The sequence below is a fragment of the Monodelphis domestica genome, chromosome 2 (assembly GCF_027887165.1).
Source record: "Monodelphis domestica isolate mMonDom1 chromosome 2, mMonDom1.pri, whole genome shotgun sequence".
NCBI classification, from domain to species: domain Eukaryota; kingdom Metazoa; phylum Chordata; class Mammalia; order Didelphimorphia; family Didelphidae; genus Monodelphis; species Monodelphis domestica.
Genome location: NC_077228.1, coordinates 324797004 through 324810263, shown reverse-complemented (window position 1 = coordinate 324810263; position 13260 = coordinate 324797004). Strand labels below are relative to the sequence as shown.

The 13260-nt window shown below is 35.3% G+C and overlaps 1 protein-coding gene across 1 annotated transcript in view; it reads left to right on the top strand.

Annotated features, from left to right (window-relative positions):
• SLC17A5 (solute carrier family 17 member 5) overlaps window positions 1-13260 on the top strand; it is a 53779-nt gene that overhangs the window by 37835 nt on the left and 2684 nt on the right. The window contains exon 10 of the mRNA XM_007484201.3: window positions 9011-9101. Coding sequence (XP_007484263.1) covers window positions 9011-9101 — 91 coding nt within the window. The remainder of the gene's footprint in view (window positions 1-9010; window positions 9102-13260) is intronic.

Genomic DNA, 13260 nt, shown 5'->3' with positions numbered 1-13260 from the left:
CAGTCTATTTTACAATTTGGGGAGGAAAACAAAAACAAAAAAAGAAGCTATGCCTTCACAATATAATCCCTATAAAGTAAGGAAAAATTTATTGAAAGTAAGCCTTTCTCATAATAATAGAATTTCTGAGAATACGGATTTCAAGAATATCAGCTTTTCTTGGCCTGGGAATATATTTAAAGAGATTTAGTAGGAAGGCTGTTTAAGCAGTAAAGGAGTTCAAGAAAAAAATTTTGTTCAAAGAAACAATTTAAGAGCATAAGAAGAATCTATGCTTGTTAGGCCAAAGATGAAAAGGGTAGGAAAAGCATACTTGACTGAACAAAAGAGCAGCATAATGACCTGAAAAGCAAATGTGAATTCTACTGAGTAAAAACTAGGCTAGTTTTTAAAAAAAAATGCAAGGAGATTGCTAGTAAATAAGGGACAAAAATCTGTAAGAAGCAAGAATTGAAAAGCAATTCACAAAAGGTGGGGGCATGAAAAGAAATATTCAAAGTGAAAAGAAGATTTTTTTTAAGTCCTTTATGTCAGTAAAAGAATACTTTTAACTGAAGGCAATAATTGTAATAGTATGTTTTTCTTGTCTTGTAAAAAAAAAGTCAGTGTCAACCTAAGATCTCACTGTTAAACAAGGAAAAAATCAGAGATAGAAAGTTTGGCCCTGCGCTAATAAATGAAAGTATTTTGTTTAAGCACATCTGATAAATGCATAAAATTTTTCAATAAATTAGTGGCCAAGACTATGAATAGGTAGTTTGTCAGCCCACTTATCAATATCAGCCAGCATCTATGAAGCACTGACAAGTGCCAGGCACAGGTGCTAAATGCTAGGGATATAAAGAAAGGCAAAAACCTTTGCTTGCCCTGAGGGAGCTTACACTCTAATAAGTGAAGACCATTTACAAATTACTAGGTACTGACAAGATAATAGACAGACAGTAGGTATAAGGTCATCGGAGAAAAATCTCTAGGAGTTAAGGAGGCTAAGGATGCAATCTCTCAACAATTATATGAGAAAGAATGCTCCAAATCAAAAGAGAATTGCACATTAAAACACTGAGATTTTACCTCACACTAATCAGATTAGCAAAAATAACAAGACAGGCAATGTTTGAGAGACCAATGGGAAGATAGGTATACAAATAATGATACAGTTGTCAATTGTTCTAACCCTTGTAGAAAACAATTTGGAATCATACCCAAAAAGTCACTGAGCTATTTCTAACTTTTGGCCCAGTAGTAGCACTCTGAGAAAGACATAGACAAAAATAGAGGCACTTTTTTGTAGTAGGAAAGAACTAGAAGGAAAGTAGATACCCACCAATTGAGGAATGACTGAATAAATCCTGAATTAATAATTCAATGAAATATTATTGCTCCATAAGACTATGAATATGAAAAATTCAGAGACAGTTTAGGAGACTTGTATGGAGAGAGAAGTAGAACTAGAAAAATAATGTACACAGGAACCACAATAATCATTGGCAAATAAATGAATATCTCTACTTGTGGATATTGTGGTGTCTTAGAAGAGAGTCCACCTTTTTAAAAAACTGAAATAAACAGCTCAGGATCTAAGATATAAGGCACATATCACTAACAAAAATAAGAAAAAAAATTTGATAGGAAAATGCTATTTATGTTAATGATAAAATATATTTGGACATTAACCTCCTACCACAGAGAAATAGAAAAAAACATTTCCCTCTAGGATCAGAGGACTTGGATTAAAGGAACTAATTTATTGTACCTAATTGCTTCTAAGGGCCCTTCTGGCTCTGAGTCTGTGATCCTGCCAATAGATACACACACACACACAACACAACATAGAGATGGGCAACTAGGTGGAGATTGGAGGTCCTGGGTTCAAATCTAGCCTCAAACACTTCCTAACTGTGTAGCGCCTCCCCCCCCCCAATTGTCTAACCCTTACCACTCTTCTGCCTTGAAACTGATAGTATCAATTCTAAGACAGAAGGTAAGAGTTAAAAAAAAAAGATAGGCAAGCGTAAAATAATTATAATAGAGTTGATGGGTAGAATTAAATATTTAGAGAGATTGCTAATGTTCATGGTTAGGTGACTCCACTAAAGTAAAGATGGTAATATATCTCACATAGTTTTAATACAATACCAGCTGAAATATAGATAGTTTCACATAATTAGAGAGAAAAAAATGTATGTAGAAGAACAAAATGAAAGGATGAAGGGGGATTTTTATTGTTATGTGTGTTTTAATTTAAAGCTTTAATTATCAAAATTATTTGGTATTGGGTATAAAAATGGAAATTAGATCACTAGAACAAAAAATAGTCCAGAATCAGAAGCAAGGATAAGTCTAAGATATTAAAATATTAGAAAAGAAATTCATTATTTTAATATAAAGTACTAGGAAATTTCATAACAGTATGGTAGAGAACGTGTGATAAGATACATATCTCATACCATTGCCTTACAGAAATGACTGTGGATCAGTAATCTAAGTATTTAAAAATGCTTTCTATGATCCAGCAACACATGCCTTCTTTGCTCTTCTTCCCACACACTATAAATCCTTTTTTTACATCCCATCTTAGATTCAACACTGTGTATTGGTTCCAAGGCAGAAGAGCAGTAAGGGCTAGGCAATGGGAAATGTGTGAGGCCATATTTGAACCAAGGACCTCTTGTCTCTAGGCCTCAATCCACTAAGTCACCTAGCTGTCCCCCACACTACAACTCTTAACTCTTATGTCCTTGTACTTGCTGTCCCTCTTTGCTTCCTTGATTTCTTTCAAAACTGAGCTTAGATATTCTGGCCTTATTTGTATTGTCCTCCCCTGTCTTAGTGCCTTCCCCCAAAGAACACCTTCCATTTGTACTATATAGATCTTCTAGATACACAATTATTTGTTATGTTCCCTCCCTGTTTACAAAACGTGAACTTTTTGAGAGCAGAGCCCATTCCTTATGCCTTTGTATTCCCTATTCCCAGAAGCACAAAGCCTAACACATAGTAAGCTTTGAGTAAACATTTATTATTGCTGCTCCTGCTACTGAATTTCAGGATCTTAATATTAGGGAAAGAAGGCTTCAGCTTCTCCACCTACATATGGTTAGCTCCATTCTCTGACAAGCAGTATACTTTCTTTTCACTCTGGAAGAAGCAAAATTGATAGCATTTTCGGCTACAAAAATTATGTATAGCAAACATACTCTGTATTCATCATGGGCAGAATTGTACAAATCAAACATTATAGAAATACACCTCTGCAGTCACCATTTTATTGGCTCCAAAACAGATAGATTTCAATGTTTTGTCTTGTGGAGGTAACACGAGTTTCTCAAAGGAGAATATAGGCAAGCTCTGGCGGGGCCTACTAGATTGGAAGAACTTTGATTATGGGCCTGGGGATGGCTCTGTTGTGTCTCTTATCCAAAGTCTTACCCAGCAAAATGCATAAAGGCCCATCACTGGGGCTGGTCCCCAAAGGAATCTTTTTTGGCTATAGTAAATCTTGAATAGAACAGTAAGGTGGTACAGTGGATACACTAGTGGACCAGAGTCAGGAGGACCTAAATGTAAATGTGACCCCAGACACATATATTAGCTGTGTGACCCTGGGCAAATCACTTAATCTTTGTTTGCCTCGGTTTCCTCATCTATAAAATGAGCTGGAGAAGTAAATGTCCAACCACTCCTGTATCTTTGCCAAGAAAACCCCAAATGGGGTTATGAAGAATCAAACATGACTAAACGCCAGCAACTCATGAATCCTGTCTACTAGGGCTTGCGATGGTTAAAACCAGTGTTGGTGAAGGGGAATACCTCATCAGTGAAGACCTGTCTTTTGAAGCATTAAAGTATAGTTCCCTTATAGTTATAATTGTGATTTTATTAAATTTAGAATAAAAACTGTAGTTTCTCTGAATAGAAAGAGGCCAAAAAAGACACTTCAACATTTTTTTATCACATAATAAAGCAATAATCCCACAAAAGTCCCCCTAATCCATTTTCTCCCACAGCAGTACATCATGCTTTCATTGCACTTCTAGGCCAACCAAAATATAAATACTTGAATGAGCTTCTGGGTGCTGACATTGAGAATTTCACAGCATACAATTACACTCAGTAACAGGCTCTTGGAACTTCTGGCAGCATTGCAGTCAGTGTCCACCTATTGCCAAGATGTTAACTGTTTAAAAAAAAAAATCTGTGCTGCCAGCTTGGTTTATTTAAAACATACTAAAACTAGAGTGCCAAAAGAATCTGTGCCCCATAGTTTCATTATCACACCTTAGGTGTTGAACATAGAATACTGTAAGATTGTCAAATGTTAACACCTAGATCCAATCCAACCATTTTGCTAGATGTTTCCTCCCCACACCTCTTCAAGCTAAGTAAACTGGTTTGGTTTGTTTTAAAACTTGTGAAAATAATTCAAATTATTTAGGTTAGAGAAGAAAATTCTGAACAGAGAACATGAAAGGAAATAAAACTTAAAATATTAAATGAGGTACTGTTCTGGACAAGTATGAGACAAGAAAGGATAGAACTACCTTGCATGAAAATACTTATAGTTGAACTATTGAGACAACTTCCCCAAACTTAAAAGTTTTCAGTTCAACTTTACTAAATTATAAGTTCCATGGGAAGAGAAACAGTGAACTATATTCTTTTTATTATTTTTGTTTTAATAACAAATTTCTACATGAGTTTTACGAAGCTATATAATCCAAACTGTCTCTCTTCCTTCTCTTCCTCCTCCTGGAGCTGGCAAGCAATTCAATCTGGGTTATACATGTATTATCATGCAAAATATATCTCCATATTATTCATTTTTATAAGGGAATAATCTTATAAAACCAAAACCCCAAAAAAAAATACCCAAATAAACAAATGATTACTCATTTGCTTTCATCTGCATTCCTACTCCAATAGTTTTTTCTCTGGAGATAGATAGCATTCTTTTTCCTAAGTCCTCAGAATTGTTCTGAATCATCGTATTACTGTTAGTAGCAAAGTCTAGCACACTTAATCATTCCACAGTATTGCTGTTACCGTGTATAATGTTGTCCTGGTTCTGCTCATTTCACTCTGCATCAGTTCACATAAGTCTTTCCAGCTCTCTCTGAAATCATCCTTGGACTATATATTTTTTAACAAATTTTTGTTGCTTCCTTAACACTGCCAGAATTTCCCCTCTTCCCTACCCCCTACCTCAAGACATCCTATCTAACAAGGATTAAAAAAAAAATTAGGGAAAGACCAGAAAATCAATCAATATATTGTAATGGTCTGAAAATAAATACAATGTTCCATATAGAAGGACCTCCTCCCACCTCTACCAAGGAGAGGGGAGGCATTTTTTACCTCTTTGGGCCACAATTGCTTGTTGTTGGTAACATTATAATGCTTCTAATAATTTTGTAATAATCACTTTCAGTTGTTTTAGGTGGCTGTTCTTTTCTATTTACATTGTTTCAATCATTCTCTATGTTGTTTTCTTTACTCTGCTTATTTAATTCTTGCATTAGTTCATGTGAGTCCTCCCATGCTTCTCTGTATGTCATTTCTTATAGCAAAATAATAATCTATTCTGTAGATGTACTATTGCCTTTATGATTCCCCAATTAATGGGGAATTAATTAATCTTATTAATTAATGAATATCTACTTCTCTTTCCAGTTCTCTTCTCTCTAGGTTTTTGTCAAACTATTCTATTCTAGTTTTCCTACCAATCTCCATAGATTCAATTATCATCTCTAAGTTGATGATTCTCAGACCTACTTATCCGCCCTAACCATGTTCTGACCTCTATTTAGACTCACTATCCAGCTGCCTATTAGACATTCCTAACTGTCTCATGGACATCTTAACCTCAGTAGATGCAGAACTGAACTCATTATCTTTCTATTATAAAGTTTACTAAAACTTCCTAACACTATCTAAGGTACAGTCATCCTTCCATACTCAAAACCAAGGTATCACTGCCAACTCCTCACTTCATTACTCCCCCATTTCCAATCTGTGCCAAGTCCTATAGGGTTTTACCTTTGTAACATCTCTTTATATAGTCCTTCTTTCCTCTGACAGTGCCAGCACCCTGGGGCAAGCCTTCATCATCTCACCAAGGGACAGTAACAATAGTCCCGAACCTCCTTACTGCTCCTTACAAGGGATGTTATATTTCTAGACTTGCAATTTTTTTTAATCCTTACCTTCCATCTTAGAATAAATAGTGTGTATTGGTTCCGAGGACAGAAGAGCAATAGGGCTAGGCAATGGGGCTTAAGTGACTTGCCCAGAGTCACACAGCTAGGCAGTGTCTAAGGCCAATTCGAACCCAGAACATCCCAACTCTAGACCGGGCTCTCAATCCATTGAGCCACCCAGCTGCCTGACTCTTGCATTTTGCCTGGCTATTTCCCCATACCTGGAATTCTCTCCCTTCTCATCCCTACCTCCTGGCTACCATAGCTTTCTGGAGTCCTGGCTAAAATCCCCTTCTATAGGAATCCTTTCCCCAAACTCCTGAAATCTAGTACTTTCCCTCTGTTGATTATCTCTAATTTGCCTGTTAAGCACCTTGTTTGTTCATAATTGTTTGAGTATTATCTCCCTCACATAATAAAGGGCATAATTAGAGCATTATATCACATTAGGACAGGGACTCCATTTTCTCATTCACCAGCCTTTAATATAGTGCCTGGCACATGGTAGTTACTTAATGAATGTTTCTTGACTGGCTGATGGACTACATGATGCCACATTGGATCAGCCAAAAAAAAAATAGCCTTAAAATTATAAAAGAAAAATAGTTTTTAAAACAGAGATATCTATCCTTACTGGTCCTAAATCTAAGAAATTACATTTTTTTTAAACTTTAATTATGATGCATACCTACCTGTCTTTGGTGGAAGAGGACAAAAAATTAAGCATACTATTATCAGGACATCACACTTAAAAGATAGTCATTTTATACATTATGAACAGATCAGTTAACAAAGAAATGAAGTGACAAGGAATAGAAAGAAAACCAGGATAATATGATGATATTGGTAAAATATTCATTCACAGGGAATTTACTTATTTGTTCATTTCTGTACTTTTAAGGCACCATTTTTGTCAGTCAGTTGTGTCCAACTCTACAAGATTCTGTGGCTATATCCTTAGGGTTTTCTTGGTAAAGATACTGAAGTAGTTTGCCATTTTATAGATGAGGAACTGAGATAAATAGGAGTTAAGTGAAATGCCCAGGATCCTATAGCTGGTAAATATCTGAGCCAGGATTTGAACTCAAATCTTCCTGGCTCCAGGCCTAGTACTCTATCTACTATACTACCTAGGTACCTCTATATCTTACTTCACCTTGCTTCTTACTAAACATAGTTTTCAAGAATAAGATATTCTGCATGTATAACCCAGCTTGAATTGCTTGTCAGCTCTAGGAAGGGGAAAGAAAGAAGGGAGGGAGACTATAGATCATATTTCTTTGGAAAACTTATGTGGAAATTTGTTATTAAAATAAAAAAAATTAATAAAATAAATTTATCTGGTGCCTTAAAAAAAAGGTATTCTCCTCCCCAAGTCAAAAAAGTCACACCAAGGAAAAAAATAATATGATTTGTTTGCCTACTCCTACTGAGGATTTTTTTTTCCTTTCTTTCCCTTTCAGCAACATAATACCTCTCAATTTCCTTGTGAATTCCTAAATAGTCTACTTATAAGTAATATCTATCAAAATAGTAGTACAAGGGGCAGCTGGGTAGCTCAGCAAATTGAGAGCCAGGCCCAGATATGGGAGGTCCCAGGTTCAAATGTGACCTCAGATACTTGCTAGCCGTGTGACCCCGGGCAAATCACTTAACCCTTGTTGCCTAGCCCTTACCACTCTTCTGTCTAAAAAAAACATTATCATCAATGCATTATGGCTGGTAAGAAAATTTGTTGTACTATTTTTTGGGTTTGTTTGGTTTTTTTAAACCCTTACCTTCAGTTTTAGAATTTTTTGTACAAAATTGATTCTAAAACTGATGGTAAGGGTTTACTAAAAAAAAAAAACAAATAATAGTACAACAAATTTTTCTTACTAACCATAATGCATTGATGCTAATGTGTTGGGACTTTTTTAATCCTTGCCTTCCATCTTAGAATCAATACTGTGTTCTAGTTCCAAGGCAGAAGGATGGTATGGCTAGGAAATAGGGGTTAAGTGACTTGCCCAGGGTCACACAGCTGGGAAGTATCTGAGGTCAGATTTGAACCTAGGACCTTCCATCTCTGGGCCTGGCTCTCAATCCACTGAGTCACCTAGCTGCCCTTGTGTGTTTTTTTAAAAACATTTTAATTCTTCTTAGATCTACTCAAATTGCTCAAATATTGAATCTGTGATTTCAGCAATGTAGATGGTCTCTCCAACTCCATCAAAAATAAAAATAAAATCTTCCATAGCCTATCTAGTGATATTTGCAGCACCGTGGTTCTTTCTCTCCCCCAAAAGACAAGCGTTTTCCTTCCTAATTTGTTAATAGAACTATTTGGCCAGACATGTAGTTAATATACCTTACAGAGATAGGATATGAACCTGACTCTAAACCTAGCACTCTATCCACTTTGAGTCTTCTTTTAAATGTATCAATTTAAAGCATAGTTTTTGGCTGTTTTGGTGAATTTATTCATCTTTTCTATTCTTCATTACAAGATGGCTCTCTTGGAGAAGGGGAAAGGAAGGGGAATATAGTTGGTAAATATGAGGGATATTTTAAAAGTTATGTCAATCAATTATTTTAATACTATTGACTATCAAAATAGAAATGAATGCTTCGCTTAAATATCTGACCATACTTCCTACAAACATGTTTTGTTCCAAACTATCTCATCCAATGATATATATATACATATATATATCATGTTCAAGATTTGATAAGATTACAGTTCCTACTAGAATAGCTATAACCAAAAAAGAAAAACGATATTTAAAATGTTGTCATCAACTAATAAACTGCTGTGGGAAATGTTTATGCAGGTATGCTGGCATCCTTCTAGGCATCACAAATTCATTTGCTACTATTCCAGGAATGATTGGACCAGTCATTGCAAAAAGTCTAACACCTAATGTAAGTAAATACTTTATTAGATAAAAGAATACAAGTAGTTTAAAATTAAATCCATTTTGTTACAATATATTTTGGCTCTATTCTTATTCTATATCATTACTTATGAAATTCATTTTTATTGTACGTTAATAGTTTAATTGCTTTTTCTATAAGTAGTGGGTTATACAAAGACTTTATGCCTGAAAGCTCCCATGTAGTTATGTTTGTATGACATTTGTGATATATGAATGATTTGTCTAAGTCAGCATTCAACCAGCATTTATCAGACACCTTCAAGATGAAGGGTACAATGCAAGATCCCTGCTTAAGGGACCCAGTAGTCTAATGAGGGATATGAAACATGTACATATAACTATGAAATCCATAAGTTCATTAGAGAATTGCAAAACAGAATTTGCCACCGTGTCCTAAAGGAGAGGTCATTAACTACCAGGAGAATCCAGAAGAGCTTCATGAAGAGGGTAGTATTTGAATTCAGCTTTAAAGTATGATTAGGAATTCAGCAGGTGAAGAGTTAAGAAGAAGGGCATTCCAGAGATAGGAAGGAGCATGAGCAAAGGCAGAAACAGTCATTAAGTTTTATTGATTTGTTTTTATGTTATAAACATTTATAGGTTATCCCTACTCTGTAAGCGGTCTTTTGTGACAAAGTAAAACTACTAATATAGTGACCTCATCTGAAAATTCATTCAATATTCCACATTTGTAGCACATATTCTTCAATATTTTTTTTGACTAACAAATCTATTTTTTCTTCAACTCCCTCATTTTATAGATGAGCTGAGGTTAATTAACCTGTACCAGGTCACACCAGTGGTAAACTAAATAAAATTCAATAAGCTAACATTTGAACCTCAGTCTTCTGATTCCAGTCTTTTGTTCTTTCAGTAGCTTTATTGTTGAGATAAATGTTTGACACCCATCTGGCCTAATTAATGTAATTTAAAAGACGCTTCACCCCTTATACTTTATCAGATAAGAGCACCTCTTTGGGTTGCAGAATCAATTAATCAAATGTATAAAACATGTGTGAACAATGCTAGTGATATGTATGAAATCCCTAGGCCCACTCCCAACCCCCTTACTGTTTTGGGTTATAGGTATAAGGATCAGATTCCTCAAAGTTTAACCCTGGAAGTAGTTGCTAGGATGCTTTTTTCTTCAAGAACCTTCCAAGCCCAGAAGTGTGACTAATTCTTTTAACCAGTACCAATACATTTCATTGTCTAATTTCATTCAGTGGTCTAAGTACCTTGTTTCTGGCATCTGTTTTTTACTTTTGATTGATTTTATAGTGGTGTTTAAAGATTGTTCACATCTAGTTTATATATTTGGTTGATTCTGTCACTCTGAGGTATGCTCACCTCATAAAGATATCAGGAGTAGAGTATCTTGGCCATTACATTAATTAAAAGTGGAGAATGTGAATCACCTCTCTTATACTTATATGGTGCATTTTCTTTTTGTTTAAGTGGTCCCTGTAAGAAAATTAAATAAGAACATATATGTACATTGGAAATGAATTTTTCAATTGTCTTTTAAAATACAATGTGTAATTTTCATACACAAGATCTAACCATGGCTAATGCTCCTGCATTTCCCTTTTCTATTTTCATTTCTTTATCTGCCATTTGAGAGAAATGTTTTTTAATTTATTTAAGAACTTCCAAGTCAAGATATAGCCTTGCATAACAAATGTTACCCTCTCTTCATATGTATGAAGATAAGAACTTAATTAAACCACTTTCATTTTTACTTTTATTTGTTATTGACAGTGTAAACTCTGTAGCATTCCCCTCCCCCTCACAATCTCAACACCCATCACTTTACGATTGGGTCCCCAAAAGTCAATAACTACTGCTACTTCCTACTCTCCTCATGGTTTTAGAGGAGAACCCTGAGGGACTGAGTTCTAATTCTGTTGCTTACAACTTCTGTAAATTTTAAAAATTAATATCCAATACTCCAAATATTATGTTTATAAGATTTATTAATAATAAAACTTGAAGCAGAGGAAAATAAAAGGCTAGAGAAACAGAGAGAGCTCACCAGCCTCACATGTGAAAAAGAGAGTGAGGAAGGCATTACCCACAGTTTAAAAACCATAATGTAAAGGACACATGTAAACAAAAAGGGAAAAGGATTCTGGGAGATGAATTCCAAAGGATACAATATTTCCACTTATATACTTCCCAGCCAGAGTGTTTCCCCCGGTATCAATTAACCAGTTGATATCAATTAGTTTTTACAGAATATTTGCTGAGAAGATATGGCAAAGGATAGAAATTACAAAAAAATATTCTGCCAGTCAGAGAGGCCCACTTTTCTCCTCTGGGGTAACAAGGAGTTTTCTGATTGGGTTTGGAGCCAGGACTGATGCTATGTCTCAAACTGTCCTCTGAATCCATCACTTCTTTATCCTGAGTTGAGCAGCATCTTTCATCCCGAATCAGAGTTCCTAAGCCTTTCACACTTGTCTTTACAGTATTTTTGTTACTGTGTAGATTGTTCCTGTTCTGCTCTCTTCACTCTGGATCAATTTATACAAGTTTTCCTAGTTTCTCTGGAATAGTCCCCTTCATCTTATACAGCACAATAGAGATCCATTACCGTCATATACCATAACTTCAACCATTTCCCAATCGATGGGCACCCCCTCAATTTCCAATTCTTTGCCACCCCAAAAAGAGCAGCAATAAATAGTTTTGCATGTCTATTCTCATGATATTTATATGTGCATCTTTTTCAAAAATCATCTTTCTTTTGCATAAGTCTGGCACTACCTTGCTCAAAAACTTAGAGTGGTTTCCTATTACATATAAAATAAAAGGTAAACTCCTTAGCTTGGTATTTAAGGCCTTCCATAATCTGACTCTCATTCAGACTTTTCCCCCTTCATAGACTCTTATTATGTTCAGGCAAACAAGACTGCTCTTGTTCATCAAGTTCATTGTGCTCTTTTCCATAGCTACCCATTGACAAAGACCAATCCCCTATACCTGGAATATGCACCCTCCTACCTCTGCCTGGTGAAATCATTTTCTTCCTTCCAAGGTCATTAAGCCCTTATGAAACCTTCACTACTTCCCACCTACCCATCGCTGAGAATTTTTCCTCAGATTTCTTACAGTAAACTATCTGGAACCCTTCATTATCCTCATCACATTGCTTATTTCTTTGTGGGCCTTATCCCTCTCACTAGATTATAGCCTCTTTGGAGGCAGGGACTGTGTTGTTTCTCATCTTTGTATTACTATTACTTAGCATGTTATGTTGAGCAGAGTAACATTTACTAAATGTTTTTGTTGAATCTTAGTTGAAATCCAAATTGTGTTTGGAATAGTTATTTTGTTACAAAACAAAACACTTTAAAATCAGTAGTAGAATTTTCATCTTCAAAACTAGGAGCTGTGTAGGAATTACAGTACAATTGATGAATTGACTAGCTTGTGAACCACCCATTGCCTCAAAGTAACACTGAAGTATTATTTTGTGCTGTAGGTTAAACAGAGCAGCTTTGTCTCAGGAATTCTGAGAAGCTGCCTAAAACATATTATTCTGGAATAATAAGTAATCATTGATTTATCCCCTTTTCTTCTAGTACCATGGCACCACACCTGCCTGATTACTCACAACACATTTACGATGAACTTCTAAGATTTCTTTTATGACAAAATACATTCATTTCAGACATTTAAATAGTGTCTCTTTCTCCCTTCTACTGTTCACATTTTTCTATTTAAGCTCACTCTGATTGCCATATTTCTTGCCCGCTCTCTTTTCTACTTATTCTCCCCATTGCTTATTCAGTTCTGGCTGAAGTTAAATTATTAAATTCTGAGGGAGAAGTTATTCAAACTGAAAAATTACCCAAAAATCTAGGAGGTTTGAGGCCACTAAGCTTTAAAAAAAGAGAGATTTGTATTGATATCTTTTGGTTTTGGTTTTTTTTTATCACTTAGATTTCTCTCTTCATCCCTCTTCTACCCACCCCCACAGAAAGCCATTCCTAAAACAAAGAATTTTTTTTAAGAGAAAGAAGAAAATTCAACAAAGCCAATCAACACATCCAAAAAGTCTGATGTTATATATAATGTTCCATATCCCCTGGACCTCATCTTCTACAAAGAAGTGGGAAGAGGTGCTTTCTCATATCTCT